We start from the raw sequence: 17,844 nt of genomic DNA, 5'->3' as shown, positions 1-17,844 counted from the left end.
CATAGATTTTCTCAACATTTGATCACCATTACATCCTGAAACGAAAGCTATGCCAAGCTAAGCAGCAGTCTAATCTCTAATGAGCAAACATGAGTGATAAATCATGTCATTAATGCCTTTGGTGGGCAATAAAGTCATGGATGGGCTCTGCTGGGCATGCAGCAATCACGGCTGCTAGTTTCACCATGTGCAAACTGCTTTTGCTGCAGTGACTGTCCCGAAAAGAACACTGACTCACAGAAATGCTTTGGTTGGATCTAATAAGCTGAAACGGCATAAATGATAACTGGCAATTGCTGTTGCAGCATCAGGGACAGTCCAACAAAGTCAGCTGTTAAGAGTGTCATTGAAAGAGTGATGTTGTCAAGGTAATTTACACTATTAATAATAACAAAACAAACACTTGTCAATGATATGCCACTAGCAATGAAAACACGTGCTTACCTGTGTTTGCTGGTAATAATCCAGTGTTGTGATGGCTCGTGCAGTCGGCACTGTGATCAGATGGCTTCTGCATCTGCCTGCCTACCAGTGGCGAGTCCTCGCGCGCGCGTGCGTACACAAAACACGCACACGCACGCAAGCAACAAAGCCGATCGGCTGCGTCAAGCTGCAGCAAAATCACAAGCCTTTCAAAACAAAAGTATTCAAAGCACATATGGCGTTTGTTTTAATATGAAAGTTTCAATTAGTGAGAGTTCCGGAAGTGGTTTACGTGGTTCGCGTAATGTACGGCTTAGACCCTCTTTGTTTTTCCGGATTTAGTTCTGAAGTATAAAAATCGACAATGGAGCTCCCCCAACTAACCTTTAGTTTTACTTCATTCTATTTAATTGTAAAATAATAAATAAATAAGTAAATAAAGAAATCAAGTTAGGATTGGCCCATTTGAGTTTTTCACACTACACCAGACAGTTAATGGATAATTTGGAATTAGACCGTCAGAAAGATTGTATAGTCAAGTATGCTGGTCTACAGTATATATTACATTTACATTAATAAACAGGTCTTATATTATACTGTTTGGGTTGACATACCACAAACAAACAAAAAGATAATAAAATAAAAACGGGAAAGTGAGTACACATTAAGAGGAACAGCTATATTTTCCAAACCTAAATACAGAACAAAACTAAAAGATTAGATTTAGATAATATAACTAAATCATCTCAGTCCATTCATATTTATTTATATATATATATATATATATATATATATATATATATATATATATATATATATATATATATATATATATATAATTTTATTTTATGATGAGGGGCAGAAACAAGTTTCTTTCTGTCCCCTTTCATTTCTTAAAAAAAAAAAAAAAAAAAAAAGAAACTACATTTTTTAATTGAATTGAAATTGAATACTGTATTTATTTAGGTGAATGTCCTGAAACTCACAGAGAAAATAATGTAAAAATTATTATGTATATCAATGATGTTTCATACACTCTACAAAATGGCAACAGTACAAATATCAAAAGCTTTTCGACTCTCTAGCATTAAAAAACAAACAAACAAAAAAACACTCCAACTAAACCCAGAAATTGACTTCTGTCCATCATCGCAGTCGACGTGGAATAGGAGGAGCAGGCTTGCTCTGTCTTTGAGGAGGTCTTTGAGGAAGCACTCGGGTCGGACAGGAGACATAACGCTCGTGCAACATCTTGTCCGACGTGCTGTAAGACAAGGTAGCACATGTGCAACATTTATTTTGGTTCACAGTTGTAGGCAAGAATGGAAACATTTAATGAACGATGTATGGGCTCCATGTGTGTTTTCCCATAGGTTACTTGGATTTGGATACTCCAGCTTTTTTTCACATTTCAAGTACATGCACGACTTGCAACCAGTCAAAGCCAAAGCCACAAACACATTGTGCCAGTCTTTGTTGGCGGTCGGGTCATCGTATACAAGTTGTTCAAGGCAAGACCTTTTAAGTGAGGCATGCGCATTCTGTTTTTATTCATTCATTTATGACACCATACATGATGAGGAAAATATTGGCAAGTGTAAGCTTCACAGTAAATTCTGTAGTGCAAAAATTTGACTCTATTTAGAGTAAATTTTACTCTACTTAGATAGGGACCAAATAGACCCACTTTTAGAGTAAACTAAGATTTACACTAGGAAGAGAGTAAACTAAAAATAAATAAATAAATAAAATAAATAAATAAATAAAACTCACTCAAGGGTTGAGGAACAAACTCACGACCTTCAGCAACACTACCACCTGAGCTATGCCCCTCCTACTGTTTGCTGTTCTCCAAGAGACCAAAGACATCATTTTTGGACACGAGAGATAGCGCTATACTCTGTTCCAAGTGTAAAAATTACTCTAAAACTGAGTCTATTTGGTCCCACTCTAAATAGAGTCAAATTTACTCTATAGAATTTACTGTGTTGCTCTTTTTGTGTCATAGCCCATATTTAACATTAGACTACATTCAGGTCAATGCAACGCAACTTTATTTTTAAAGTACGTATACTGTTAAAAAAAAAATAAAAAAATCACCACTCTAACAAGGTGCAGTACATAAGAACTAAAACTACTTCTAGTATTACTATTACTACGACTATTACTACTACTACTACTACTGTCCTAAATACATATACTAATAAATGATTTAATAAATGAATAAAATTTTAAATAAAATACGGTATACAAGATGACATTGGATTCCCTCTGGGTCCTTGAATGTAAACAAACAACTGCAGTTTTCTAACAGCTAACAGTTTTTCTGTAAGACATACAGAAAGATGCATTCCTTGCAGCAGATAATGGCTGGGAGTGTTATAGACGAACAATAGAAGTTGAATAGCGCTGATATGTCGCTCTTAAGAAAATGTTGTATATAGCAGCGAAAATGCTTTATAATGGATTAGTTTAAAGTATAAATAAAGGAGAATGCAAAAGGAGCTGTTGTAAACAGGCTGCCATTGTACAGGTGCACAGAAGTGCCAGCAAAAAAATGTCATAGCTAAAACTCTTTAAATTCTTCTGAATCGGTTAGCATGCTGCAAAATTAATGTGAAATAGTAATGAACACAGTACTCCAGTACTCCAGCTTCCACTTCAAAAAACATACATGCTAGGGAGGCTCTATGCTGCCATCTAGTGGAAAAGCACTGCATTGCTCTACCAGTCACTACCTGCTTATGAACTAGCACTGGCATTGATACATAAACAGACAAAATACTATTTTGTAGTAAAAACTAAAATGGGCTTTTTAAGACCAGTTAAATAAAAGTGGATAATTTCCTGCAGAACAGTGTGCCATGTACAAATAGATGGATGCTTTGCCTATGTCATTGGTAAAATAGTGGTTCACATAGTTGACTTTTATGCAGGTGGCGTGAACTCAATTCTCACTTGATGTGCTGATAGTCACTTGGCTCTATATACGGTACTACATTTGACCTTATTACATTGCTTAGCCACGTTATCCACTCCCCCGACTGACCTTTGTGAATTGCGTGTAGGAATTCTGGGTGGAATTAGTGGAGCAACATTAGGAGGCCGTGGAGGTCGCGGTGGAAGAGGGAGGTTTTCTAAACAGTCCTTGGTCAAAGTCAAACCCATAAAAAAAGATGAGTAACACATAAGAACACTTTCAAACCCTTTTCAAGCTTACCTCTAAATCTGGTTCATTCCCGCTGCTGTAGCTTAAAGTGCTGAGTCTGTTGCTCTCAGTACCTCATGTAAAGGAAAACATACACTCAGTGTTCATGTCATTCGAATGATCTATAGATCCACATTCTGTACACAATAAGGAAATCCAATAAAAGAATGGTACTGGATGAAAAAAGTCGTCCATATGATCCACTCATTTTCTCGTACTGTATTGTAGCATGATAAGAAATATTTGAAGCACATGAGATGCCTTATTGTGTTTACAAGGAAACCTGAGTAACTTCTGAGCCTTATTATAAAGTAGATGTAAGCATTACATTACAGTAAGACCCACTGGATGTACTAGATGTGCTCCCTGTCTTCCAGCTTCCTCTTTGGATAAGATGACTTGCTGGAGAAGATGGAGGCCCCATTTTGGGTGCTCCATCATATACAGCACACTCCAATGTAACAGTTGCTCCCCAAAAGGAGTTTCTCTGCAGTGGAGCACTTATCTCGTAGTCTGCTGGCAGACACACAGCATCATACAGTACCTTTATTTAGAAAATCATTGAAAATGTATATCCATAAAGACACAACATTTATTACCAAGCTCCCTCCCTGCCTTTTCTCTCTCATTGTGACGCCTGTTGATGCTCTCTCGCAATTTTCTCAGATTATCCTGAAGGAAAGAAACAGACGTACAAAAGGTGCAGTTAACTAATTACTAATTAGCATTTTACATAATAACGCTTTTACCTGCTGATAGCGCACTGAGCTTGCTCTGCTCTCATGGTCCAGCTGCCAACTTTTGAATTCATGGACAGCTTCATCCACGGTAATTTCTCCCACTTTCACTCTCTCCTGCAGGGTTATGAGCTGTCTTTGACCAGGCGTCTTCATCCCAGCAAAAAAGTCATACACAGGTATGGGGGGGTCCATCACAGACTGAGCTGCAGGTGTGGAGAGACACTTGTTGGCAAAAAATGACAAGAAATGTGTTGTACAATGCCATGTAAACACCGGAACGCAGCTAGTGCATTATCTCTTAACTTTAGTTGTGGTTAATCAGTCACTTTTAACGCTTTTGCTCCCAAAAATATATAAATATGTTCTATTTTAAATACTACCAGTGTCCCAAAGACGTATTTATATGTTTTTTATGTTTGCTATGGCAGTTATTACAAAAATGGCCATTTAAGGGGTGCGAAAACTTTTTATATCTGTAGTATTGTTATTATTACACTTGTATGATTCATAAGTGGGCTAAATTGGACGAGACGTGTTAAGTTATTATTATTATTTAAAAAAAAAAAAATGCATTATGGACCATCAGAAATTACAAACACTCAACCCTCCGTCAGTCGGGGCGGAGCTAACAAAACGGTTTGACGGAAGCATCCCTGGACGGTTGAGTTTAGTTTTGGGTTTAGGTCAGTTTTTAATTTTTGTTGTTCAATAAATAAAGTGTTCAAACAATATTATAAGCGTGATGTCATAAGATGGCACACAAAGCGGCCAGGGCAACAGTTTAACAAAAAAAGAAAGTAAGAAGAAGGCGCTTCAAGGTCAAAAATCCGTGTTTAAATCCTGTGTGGTGTTTACATGATATGCCTGTTTTTTTTCTTTTCTTAATATTTCCTCCACAAATGCATGTTATGTTCATTGAAACTCCAAATGGAATACGATCGTATTCAACCTCAGAAATTTCACTGCAATCAGTCTGTTTACCTTCCTGATATGTTTCCACGGTGTGACTTTGGGATGTAGCTTTATCTGAAAATACTGTCAAAAAGTAGTTAGTAGTGTAATCCAGGAACAAAATTCCAGTGTTTTTAATGATTGCATATGAAGTACCTCTTGAAATATAGGTTTCAGGCTTTTCCGGTTCAGGCTCAATTTCAGATCTAGGGAACGGGGCTGGTGGTCGGGACAGGACTGCTGCATTGTGGCAATTATTTTCATCCAAAGTATCATAAATGTCTTCGCTAGAGAGGTTGTATGGATCCAACTCATTATCAGTTTCATTTAGGTCATTCGGCTCGGCGCTTTCCATTTGCTCGCTTTGAAGTTGCACTCCTTCATCCTGGACTATACTGTTGTGAGGTTTTGCTGAAAGTTAAAAAAAAAAAAAAAAAAAAGTTTGTTCTACATTATTGCAATTCAAGAATATCATTCTTAAAGTTGTTCACCTTGAAAAAACGTCCTCAACATATCTTCCTCTGGGTTTTCCACTATGGCATTCATCACTTCATCTGCAGGCACAGCAACATTATCAGACCCCAAATTTGCAATCTTTCCCCAACATTCACATTTGGACAAATAAAAATAGTAATTACATAGGTCATCCGCACACTCAGGGTTCATGCCCAGCATTGACACATACATGTCATTGGGACAATCTGAATGCTTGGTCGATGACATCTCTTCGTATTCTTCTGCACTCTCATCTGGATCTTTGTTGGGAGATTTGAGCATATCTGCCGTCTGTTCAGTTTGTTAGGAAACAAGATGTCGTCAAATTGAAATTCTGACTTGCCAATTGACTGTGAAAGGAATCAAGGAAATGTAGAACATGTAATTATTGGACTTACAACAAATTCATCAATAAACTGTCGCAGATCCGGGAAGCCACTCTTTTCCGCCAGCGTGTTTGGATAATCTCCGTTGTTGTTCATCACGCTGTAAGCTTGCAGCGCCCCGGGAATCTGAAGGAGGAAGCTCGTCAACTTCTTCAGGCCATATTTTGCAGCAAAGTGGAGCAACGTGGGAAGTTCCTCATTGCGCTTATCTAAAGGATACAGTGTTAATTATCCATCAAAGGTTAAGCGGCAGATCCATTTATGTCGCTGTGCTGTGTTCGATTTCTCAATCTAAATTTTAAGTAAGACATCACAATAATTTTCATCATCCGTCCATTATTTCAGTGGTTTTCAACCTGGGTCAATCTGTCAGCTTTTTGTGTGTGTGTGCGTGTGTCGAAATTTTATATATGAAAAGTACTAGTGGAATTGGTACTTGGTAAACTTGGTATATATAAATCTCTTTTTTCAGTTTCATCAAAACAGATATAACTTAAGTCATAGTATCAATGTAAACATCAGAAACCCTCCAGGAGTGTTTTTCACAAAGCAGGTTCAACAAACCCTGAACAACGAGTTGACATACCATCCGATAGGAAATCGCGTTTTCGGTTCCAATCCAGCTGATTCCAGTGAGTTATATCAAAACCTGGACTTACTACCGGACTTTTTAAAGAGCGCCTCAATAGAGCCCCGATTCGTCGACTCACCATGGCAACGGGGAAGCCGAGCTCGGCGCCGCCCTCTGCTTCCGCGTTGCTTCCCCCCCTAATAAAGGATTTTGGATGCAGCATCTTGTATCTTTTGGATGCAGCATCTTGTATCTTGCTCGTGCACGACATTCACTGGTATGTGACATGCTCACTGCATGCCGATCTAAGATATCCTATTGGCCCTTGAATGCTCTGAACCAATGGCAGGACAGCTTTTTCATGTTGAGGAAATAAACCCTTAAGTATCGGTATGGTATTGGTATCGGCCGATACTGCAAAGCTGTGTATCGGTATCGGTATTGGGGGCCAAAAAACGATATCGGAACAACACTACTAATAACAAACCTAATGGTGGTCAACATAACTGTAATAAATTTTACTCCGAGATTAAATTCTCAGTAACAAAAAACTATTCACCATGACAGCTCCGTAAATTTGTCTCAAACTTCAGGACATTATTTTAGGAATTCCTTCAGATTAGCAAGGTTACTTTTTCTGTACTCACATGCTGCCATATTGTGCTCCTCTATCTGTCTGATCCCAAACAGGTGAAGACATTCTGGCATCTTGGATTTTATTGAGTCAGTTAGAATGTTGTCCAAAACCTCAGTTGAATTTGACATCACATTGAAAGCCTGGGAGAAAAACAAAAAAGACAGGATGACTACCAAAACAGAGGCTTGAGGACACCATAAATAATGCGATGTTACCTGGCAGAGGAAATTTATTGGATCGGCAGCATTTTCAAGACAGCGACCGACTTCTCCCAAGTTGGTATAATATGTGACACACTTCAAGCTTATACGCAATTGGTTAGTGCACAGAGTGAGTGATACCACCCCTGCAGGCATTTCTAAGATATTAAATAACAATCACAAATTTTAGTACAAAAGTACTTCATAACATGATACAAAATATACACGCGTATTTGTTTAGTTTCCCACTGATCACAGATTATTATACAATAATTCCAATGATTGTCATGAGAACAGGCTGCCATTAATGATATGCTTCATATACAATTTTAATTTGGAATATTTGTCAATGACAAAACAAGAACTTGAAGACTTACCAGGTGCAGTGAGACTTATTGTGTACTCATTTACAACAGTGCATGGAACTGTTTTTGTTGTGTTATTTTCAGAAGAAAACTCCACTTCTGGTGAGGAGAGATCATCTACTTGATCAGTAAAGATGACAAAAATGTCCTCCTCCCTCTGAACAACAAACAGAATCCGATCATTGAAACATATACAGAGCATATCAACTCCTACCATAACATTTCCTTTGGTGTCATGATGTAATGACCACACGCTTACCCCACACAGAAGTCGGCTTGGTTGAACAGTGAGGCAGTTGATGTGCAAGTGTGGACTCATTTCCTCGGTTACTAAAAGAGCCGATGCCGGGCGTCCGTCATCCTTCAAGGTTGATTTTCGACACTCTCCTGACATCACTTCCTGTGTTTCAGCGGTGAGGGGATCTTCACTTGAGGGGGCTCGTGCGACGTGCAGCTGTTCTGAGGCTGTGCATTTGCTCGCATGTTCTGCCTGTAGTCTGCCTTTCAGGAAACAAAAAAGAAACAGCAACTCAGTCAAACAAGAGTAGTCAAATAAAATGGACCGAAACGAGCATTCTTACATGGAAGTGTCACATTTATGAGAAATAGCTGTCAGTATGGTACAGTGCGGCATCAGTCACAACCACAACATGATAAACTGTTTATTTTTAGAAATGCTTCATTTTTAAGTTAAGTCATTTTGTTAGTGATGAATTGTTTCCTGTGTTGTGCCATTTTTATGTATTATCCTTGTCTGCTGAACTTTCACCATTTTAATGGTCTGCAGAGGAACGATGAAATTAGCAAAATTAAATAAAAAAAAACAACTAGAACTCATTTGCTCCCCAAAACATATAAATATGATCTATTTTAAATATGTAAGTGTCCCAAAGACGTAATTAGATGTTTGTTTGTTTGTTTGTTTTTATGCTAGAGCGTACATAAGGCTTTGATGCAGCCTCTCTACTGCAGAGAACGGTTGAAGCAATGGGAGTCATTACAAAAGTGGCCATCAGGTGGCAGCAGAGTATAAGAGATCAACCAGGGCCATGTTGCAACAAGCTGATTGCCAGTGTTTTCACCAGGAATGTGAATAATGATGAAACTTAGCTATATTCTAATGCTACTTGCTGCAAAATGGAAACAGATACAAATATGCTTTTTTTCCCCTGATGAAAGAAGAGACTCTAATCTTTCTTTTGGTGGGTTCCATGTTTTGATAGCAATAGAACACAATATTCTGTGGGCCTTGCAAAATCAGTCCAAATCCAGGAAAACAGCCGGGAGCGAAAATGTCTGCTGGGAGTGAATGAGTTAATGTTGACGTCCTCTTTAAGGAAGTGTTAGGCTACTTTAGTCTTGCTAGATAGCTAGCTGTGTGTCATGACTTGGGTCATCCAGGAGTAATGTTTGGGTCTTGTCTTTTGTCTCTGGGGTCACGCCTGGGTTAAGTTTGAGTTGAGTTCATGACCTGTTGAGTGTGAGGTAACGTGTCTGTTTTGTACTGATGTAATCGTCATCTAGTTTCAACTGGTTTTAGGCTACGTGATGTCAAGAATCTTTAATGCTATATGATGTTATGTGATGTCAAGAATCTTTAATCGCGTTTCCGGGTCAACAGCCAATCAGATTGTCCCAGGTCAGTGATGGTGCCCACATGCTTTGCCACAACCAATGAGATCGATTCACTGTCTGTATAAGTCGTCTGAGAAATGTGTGTGGTTGCCGGATTATTGCTCCCTGTTCCTCTGTGCTTCTCTGCAGCCCAAGGGGGCTTGGCGTCTCGCGATTCTCGATGCATTCTCGTTATTTTTCGTTTAGTCGTTATGTGAATCGTTAAAACCTTATTTGTGTCTGCGCTTTGTGATCCAACCCTTCAGCACACAAGACTGTGTGTACTTGGCAATGCCAATCGTACAGTTAGGACTTTGACTCACATCACTCAACTCAACTCCAAATTGACTGAGCACTTTAAAACAACCTCCACTGTTTTCTTAAGATGGAACCCAGGGGTAGCAGATACAATGAAAACAGCAAGGGCTCCAGAATTGAACCCTGTGGAACACCATATGTTCCATTATATACATGCCAATGATGACCAAGCGGGACATATTATCACGTATCATATGAGTCTTGGCCGAACCCGATCTAACCCGGGTTAAGAACCACTGAACTACAAGTAGAATATGAATCTGTCGGCCTACTGTTAGTGATGGTCTCCAAAATGGTGGCGACATAGTTAGCAGGTTCATCCTCAGCGTGCAGTTTCGTCCAACAGGACCAGTCTTCAGAGCCCTCCGTCGTCAGTATGTCTTCTTCAGATACGCCGCACAACAGCGCCACCACTCTGTGTGATGGGTGGAGCAGCGGCTGAAGGGCTCCATACAGCTCAGGCTCAGACATGATGTCTATGAATCCTCCAGTGAGAAGAAGCACGACACATTTGAAGCCGTGGGAATGTTCAAAGTTGAGTTGATCATCTGGGTCGATGGTATAAAGCAAAATCGAACTCTTGTGGAACTTTTTGGACGACTTCTGCAGGATCTGCTTCAAATATTCTGCCCATTCTTGTGCCTCAGCAGTGTGCAGAATTAGTAGCTCATGTGCTGAAAGAGATGCAGAATTAGCTGTAGAATAAAAAAGGTTTACAAAGTTAATGATACTCGCAGATTACCTAAAAAAATAATATACTTAATTTTATCAAGTACATTAAACACCAGAAGAACATACATTTAGGCAATTTACCTGCACATTTTGTGGCTCAATCGGTTTACTATTCTATTTAGTAATGATTTTAATGATCATGTCAGAGAAATAAATTTGCTGGGCCCGACACATTTGGAAATAAAAAGTAGACTACATTTTAGACTCGCTAAAACCTGGTCTAACTTGTGGCGGAGGTAGTGGGAAAATGAAGCTTCACGAACCACTTGCGATATTTTTTGTACTCTAAATGGTGATGTTGATTTAAAGATAAAGGCTAGTGCAATGGAAATTTATTAAGTTTCTACTGTATCTTTAAACCAAAAGCGCCATCTAGAGGAGTAGAAAAATATTGCAAGTGGTTCGTGAAGCTTTATTTTCCCGTCACTATATACAAACACTGCGATTGGCTGGCAACCAGTCCTGGGTGTACCCCGCCTACTGCCCAATGCCAGCTGAGATAGGCTCCAGCACCCCCCACAACCCTTTTGAGGAATAAGTGGTCAAGAAAATGGATGGATATATACAAACAGGGTTGTGGGAGATTTGCTGGAGGCACAGGCAGACAGATTTGGCGGTGAACATTGCTGTCACTATTGAATATTTTTTAGAATCGATTAATCTATAGATTAATCAATTGATTAATCGACTAATCGGATTCGTTTCAATTTTGTATTAAAGTCTATTACAAATGCATTTTTCCAACTTGACTTGACTTGACCTGGATGTTTTTTTTGTTTTTGTTTTTTTAGTGAAAATAAGTATAGTATTGTATTAATATGCCTGAATGTTATTTTAATGTAAGGAGCATGCAGTGAATGTCACTTCATAAAACTGTCAACATTAGTATTTATTTGCACTAAACCTCTACGATCTATCCAAACCATGTTAAATTAATCTCAATCCTTGTAATCATCACAAATATTATGCTAATGATGTGACACTGGCTATATTATGTGTTCATTTTCACGTAGCCGCCTGCCTGTGTTTATCATGGTAATGCTCGACAACATACCAGCTGTCTGGCTGTGGAATGTCAAGGTGAGTGCGGTTTGAGCATGAATGTCCAAACTTGTTGGCTATTTCAGTGCGGACTCCACAAGGAATTGTACAAACACTGCACTGTGTCAACAGCAGTCAGAGTAATTTAGTTTGACTCATTAAAGTGTTTAATCAGGTCAAGTTCACCTCCGTGCTTGCTAACTGGGGAAGAAACCCAACACGAGTAATCACCTTCATCACAGTTCCCGCTGATGGCGGTGCTGAGCGCGCCCGCTGACATTTTTTGTTAATGGGCTGCTGCCATACGCCATCAACAGATGGGCTAGTGAGACAAGGAAGCAACTGACGCATCGATTGAACCTCAAAAGAGGGTGGAAGCCGTTCTTCCTCTATTGTACTCACAAAGAAGGATTCACACTCAAAATGATTGTTTTCTTCATATTAAATCACATTTGAGCACGACAACAACAATTATACATAGCGTGAATAAAGGATTGTTGTACTAATTTACCTGAGTCCCCACAGGAGATTTGTTCTTCCATGGTGAAGGTGTCTGGAAGGTGTGTAAAATCACTCCACAAGGATCATATTTGGAAGAAGTGTCTTTTTATTCCCCTCCAAAACAAGCGAATTTGTGTCGTTCGCTTTCACCCGTTGCCGCGCTATCAATAGCTACATTCAGTTTCCTGATTTTAGCGACTCACCCCCACTTCCTGAAACAGTTGAAGAAGTGAGAAACACCACAGTCATGACTAAAATGTGCAACATGTCAGTGATTATGCGAAACACTGTCAACTCTTAAGCTCTAATTATTCAAAATAAGGGCTCGGTAAGGGGGAACCAAGACGCAAACATACATACACAGACATGCTTCACTGAGTCAAACAGATAATGTATTATAATTCTGTTTGTGCAACACAATGAGCACTACGGATATGAATCAGCAGTATCGGTATGAATTCATGTGTTAAAATAGTATCAATATGAATCCAAGTGTATTTGTGGTTCTTTTACTTCAAGTCAAACTAGAAAGGGTTTCATGCTTGTGGTACAAAAAAATTAGTAGTATCTGCTAATATCAGGCCAGTAAAAGCTGTTTTTCTTTCATAAAATATGTATTATGGGGGTGGGGGGGGACTGGAGCCTATCCCAGCTGGCTTTGAGCAGTGGGCGGGGTACATCCTGAACCAATCACACGGCACACAGAGACAGACAACCATCCACAAGCACACCTAGGGACAATTTGGAACACCCAATTAACCTTCCATGCATGTCTTTGGAATGTGGGAGGAGATGGGAGTACCTGGAGAAGACCCACGCAGGCACGAGGAGAACATGCATCTCCACCCAGGAAGGCCGGAGCCTGGACTCGAACCCGAGTCCTCAGTACTCAGAGGCGGACATGCTAACCAGTCAGTCCCACTGAACTCCAAGTGACTCAATAATGGCGGACTCTTTGCCGCTTACAGTACACTTCTGTAGGAATGTAACTGTTTTTTTTACTGAGCCAGTAAGTGATATAGTTGAAGGCATGTTGAAGGTATGTGGGAAGGTGTCCGCCATTAGAGAGTCTTCAACAAGTCACTTGGAGATCAGAGGTAAAAAAATAAATAAATAAATAAATAAATAAATAAATAAATAAATAAATTATTAATAATAATAATAATAATAATAGTAGTAGTAATAATAATAATAATAATAATAATAATAATAATAATAACTTAAGGAAAAAACAGCAGCAGCTACTGTTTTTGAAATTTTTTCAGTTTTTTGTTGTTGTTGTTTGTTTTTGAACATTTAATCACCCCCAATCACCACCCCCATTTTTCTGATTTCTTTTCTTTTCTTTTTTTTCCCTACTTCTCTTATGACAGAAATAAAATAATGTTCAGGAAAACAGAAGAAATTATTCAGAAAATTAAAACAAAAACAAAAACAAAAACAAAAAACAAGACGCAGTAGCTTGAAATGATCAAATATTATGAATTTCATATGCAAATATTTATTAAATGCTTTACTTTAATGCATATAGTTATGTTTACTACTCAAACACAACCTGTGCTCCCTTTAAGATAACCATTAGCTGTCAAGCTAAACGATCATGTGCGGTCAAAATTAATCATCTGTCTTAATACATGATTAATGCGATATTTTTTGTGATTAATCAATGAGTGTAACTTTGACAACGCTAATATGTACATATCAATACTGTGCAATACAAAAAAAAAAGTGACCAAACAGCTCATAACAACAAAAACATATGTATTTATTTATTTATTTATTTATTTTTAAATAAATGAGATATGTGACGTGTGTGTGTAAAATTTCTCAACAAATAGAGTAACTGGTTGCTACTGCAGTAGACTCTTGTGCACCTATTCTGGAAATGTACTTATGCTCGCAAGCTTTGGCAAGACAAATTTATTTTGGACAATATCTATTGTAATTTTGTGCTTTCTTTGTCGAATGTTTTTTTGGGGGGGTTTCAACTATGACAGTGCTTCCGAAAAATGATATTATTTGATTAATCTGTTAATTTATCTTGCTAAGTTTTATATTCATAAATGTAAATGTGCAAAATCGAAACCTTTTTTTTTTTCTGTTTATGAAAGAGATTGATGTATATTTTCAGTCCATTTCTGCTTCCAAAAATAAGAAGGCTGTCAAGATTTTGATTTTGTGTTCTCATTTTGGTATGTTTAATATTTCTTAGTTTAAGACCCCTTGCAACTTTTATTTTGTTATTGCTTTTTCTTTTTTTCCCTTTATCTTTACTATTTGTGTGATGATTTTCTTGTGTTGTATTTGACATGTTTGGCTTTTGATTACAATTTTGTCAATAAAAAAAAAGAAAAAAGGTTGCTACAGGAAGTCACCGCCTTAATTCTAACACTAGAGGGCAGCAGAAAATCATTTACCTCGGTCGACTCAACTTCACTTACTTTGTATGTAACAATTATTTATTTAGTCAGAGTGAAAGACAATTCACTTCTATTATTAAACATGAAATATATGTTTATTTTCTTTATTTTTTATTTTTTAGTCTAATGACAATCAATAGAAGACCTGTGTGTTTTATTTATAGATTAATTAACAAGAAAATTCAATATCATATCTGAACCAGTGAACCAATGCAATGTAGGTCTTCTTTAGCCTAGCAATGCCGGCGAAGTATACCTGCTTATTATAGTCAATTACACGGTATTTTACTCCATGTCATAAAAATCGCCACAGCTAAGTAAATAAAGTTTCATCATATCTTTGCTGCTTCGGAACAAATGCGCTAAGTGAAAGCCTCAATCTAAACAATGAGTGACGGTTTGGATTCGAAGTGGTTTCCGAGGTGAAACACATTTATATTTATGTCTGGTTGAAAGTGTTTAAGGCGACACTGGTGGAATATTTTGCTCAGATTGATGTACCCATATCTGGACAACGCCGGTGCCAAAGAACACACAGTAATCATGGATGATCATAACCATTGCACTGAATAAGCAGATCTTGGCACGCCTTCAGGAGTCTGCGGTCATACCTAAAACAGCAATTGGCACCATCCAACCACCAAACCACCACATTTCATGTAGAAATTCTTTACATAACCAAATACCCTCATCAAATCAAACCCAAAAAAAGACGTTCGCTGGCCACTCCAACATTTATAGGCCTGTCTAGTGTATTTTGGCAGCACCTGTGTATTTGCAATGCCCTCAATCAAAGTTTCCTAATATACTGTCGTTACAAAGGGCAGCTTATTCACTTGTCTTACAATAAATCCCGGCCGTGACATCAATTTGCTTAGCTTTGCCTCTCTCCAGTTATACAATTAGTTTGGTTTCTACTTTGACCTTCTGCCATGGAGACCTTTTAATGGCCGCGGCAAAAGTTCACTCTTTGGCTTTTGAAGCTCCCTGTGAAGAGCGGGGTGATCCGTGACCCGTCTTTAACAACAATTTCCTGTAGAAAAAGAATCCCCCTCATTTTTTCTAACCCTCCTATTAGTCGCCATATGCATGACCGTCCCGTTACCTTTTGTTTGGTCTCCTTTAAGACCACTATCTATTAGGTGGCTCAAGTCAAATCCCAACAGCCCGAGTTTAATAAGAGAATATTTTGCTCCTATATTTTAACCTTGTTATCCAATATCCTGTGTTTTTTATTTTATTTTATTTTATTTTTTTATTTTTTTAACTTGCACACACAGTGACTCTGATAGAGATTGTGTTGGGTCGCAACTGAGATGTGACATCCTGCCTCTCAGGGCACAAATTCCAACAGTTGCATTGCTAAAAGCTAATATAAGGAAATACTGTGAATTTGTGATGTTTGCATTGATTGATTGATTGATTGTTGCTGTTGTTTTTTTTTTAGAAGTGACATCTTCATTTTCATTAATATTGATTCATTTTACTCTAGTCTAATCTATCATTGATTTTAGTGCAAACTGTCACCTTGTGACAATTTTTAAAATTAGAATAATGTATTTCAAGTTCAAAAGTTGTAGTGAGGAGTTCTTCTAACATGCCTGCTATTATTGTTGTGTGTACGTAATCATATACAGTACACACATTTTTTTTTTTAAACGGAATTCTATTACAATTACATGAAAAAATATGAAATCAGATCAGATGTAAATTTATTAAAAACATGATTTTTTCAATTTTATTTTATTTTATTTTTTTTCCAGGATTCAGTTTTTAATGTGAGCGATAGTGGCTGGTGATTTAAGCCTTAACTAGTGTGTCAAGCAACATTTTCCAGAGTTGAATGGATTACTAATTTTGGTACTGTACTTGGATTACACTACTAGCTAAATTGTTGTTGTTGTTTTGTTTTTTGTTTTTTCTTTCTTTAAACAGGTATCTCAATCTAAATACATTTTTAAAGTAACCCTGATAAACCTGGTGACCTTCTCATTTACTGTACTTCCCCATCTTAAGAAACATCCACTGCCTCGCTCGTTGCATGGTAGACTTTTAAAGTGGAGGAAACTAGAAACAATCTGAAGACACAGACTGCAATCTTGAAATGGAAAACTGAAATGGGGAGTGGGTCTCTAGTTCAAATGTTATTGGGATGATAGCCTGCAAAAGAAAGAGAGTGTGTTTGGTTTCGCATTGAGAGTCACCAGCAGGGCTCATTGTGATAAGAAAATAAGTCTAATGTTACCTGATCTGGTATAATGCGGACCAATTACCACTCCATTGCACTTCATTACAGGACTGTAATAGGGCCGGGGGTCAGGGTTTGAGAAGGCGCAGCACAGGGAAATTGAGTCGTCATTGATAATATGATAAACTGATGGCGAGAGGGATCCTCCGACAAATTATTGAAATTTACAGTTGGTAGGGAAACACTATAACCTCATTTGGTAAGCAGCTGGCAAGCCCGTATATGAGGCAGATCCTCGAACACAATGAGAGGCATAGAGAGAGAAATTCAAAACGATCACGGAATAGTTTTAGCCGACGACTGTTTTGCCTTTACGACATGTACTGTCTGGTTACTTTTACAATATATGCAAAGTAACCAAGAAAAGCACTCCACTGTACTGAATGAAGTATAACATTCAGTCCTTGTGATTTCCTGCCATTAAGTCCACACTGATATGCTAATAGAACATGAAGAATTTAAGAAAAAAAGAACAGCAGCCATTTGTTTGCCTTAAACCATCTTCAAATGGGGCCCCTTGAATAAATAAATCAAATAAACCGGCGTCAGACATATATTTTCAATCCATCTAGGTAATCAGATTCTGTTTACCTGAATGGGAACTATTCTAAAATGTTATTAAACTTTAAATGGAGTTTAGGGGTGGAATAACTAGGAGCAGGAAATGATGAGCAAACAGGAGGATAAGAATCCAATTACTATTAAGCAAGCAATGCATTGACTGGTAAAGAGGAAAATAGCGTTGACATTTTCCACCTGACGCCGTCGTACGAGTGCACCGCAAATTCAATTCAAGGGCTTGCACAAGCTTGCACAAATGTGGTGCTGCGCTATAGTACACTGTCTCATATGTAAAGCTAAAAAACAAATATCTAGTAGACTAGAACAGTAAACAGTAAAATAGGAGCAAATGTTTTGAAAAACTGGAAATTTTCTATTCAAATATAGCAATTTATGTATGGACATAAAAAGTAGGCAATACATTTTCTGATTG

The 17,844-nt window shown here is 37.9% G+C and overlaps 2 protein-coding genes across 4 annotated transcripts in view; both read right to left on the bottom strand.

The window, feature by feature from the left end:
* Positions 1–540, bottom strand: part of sorbs1 (sorbin and SH3 domain containing 1) — a 52,754-nt gene extending 52,214 nt beyond the window's left edge. Inside the window, exon 1 of the mRNA XM_077496414.1 lies at positions 445–540. The gene's annotated coding sequence lies outside the window, so the exon portion shown is untranslated. The remainder of the gene's footprint in view (positions 1–444) is intronic.
* Positions 541–1,340: 800 nt separating this feature from the next.
* On the bottom strand, positions 1,341–12,408 carry pik3ap1 (phosphoinositide-3-kinase adaptor protein 1). 3 transcript variants are annotated; one of them, XM_077495348.1, is made up of 17 exons: positions 12,193–12,408; positions 10,181–10,603; positions 8,236–8,477; positions 7,989–8,133; positions 7,627–7,769; positions 7,422–7,551; positions 6,216–6,412; positions 5,961–6,108; positions 5,814–5,876; positions 5,479–5,733; positions 5,353–5,406; positions 4,381–4,574; positions 4,231–4,303; positions 3,977–4,147; positions 3,644–3,705; positions 3,473–3,570; positions 1,341–1,687 (listed from the first exon to the last, which is right to left on the bottom strand). In XM_077495348.1, the coding sequence occupies exons 1-17, from the start codon at positions 12,221–12,223 to the stop codon at positions 1,570–1,572; spliced, it is 2,547 nt and encodes an 848-aa protein (XP_077351474.1). In that variant the 5' UTR covers positions 12,224–12,408; the 3' UTR covers positions 1,341–1,569. The 3 variants fall into 3 exon arrangements, with proteins under 3 accessions (XP_077351474.1, XP_077351475.1, XP_077351476.1); XM_077495349.1 differs by having other exon boundaries at positions 3,977–4,144; XM_077495350.1 differs by having other exon boundaries at positions 10,181–10,582.
* Between the last annotated feature and the right edge of the window lie 5,436 nt (positions 12,409–17,844).

Source organism: Festucalex cinctus, chromosome 14, assembly GCF_051991245.1.
Source record: "Festucalex cinctus isolate MCC-2025b chromosome 14, RoL_Fcin_1.0, whole genome shotgun sequence".
NCBI lineage: Eukaryota > Metazoa > Chordata > Actinopteri > Syngnathiformes > Syngnathidae > Festucalex > Festucalex cinctus.
This window is presented reverse-complemented; position numbering and strand designations above follow the sequence as displayed.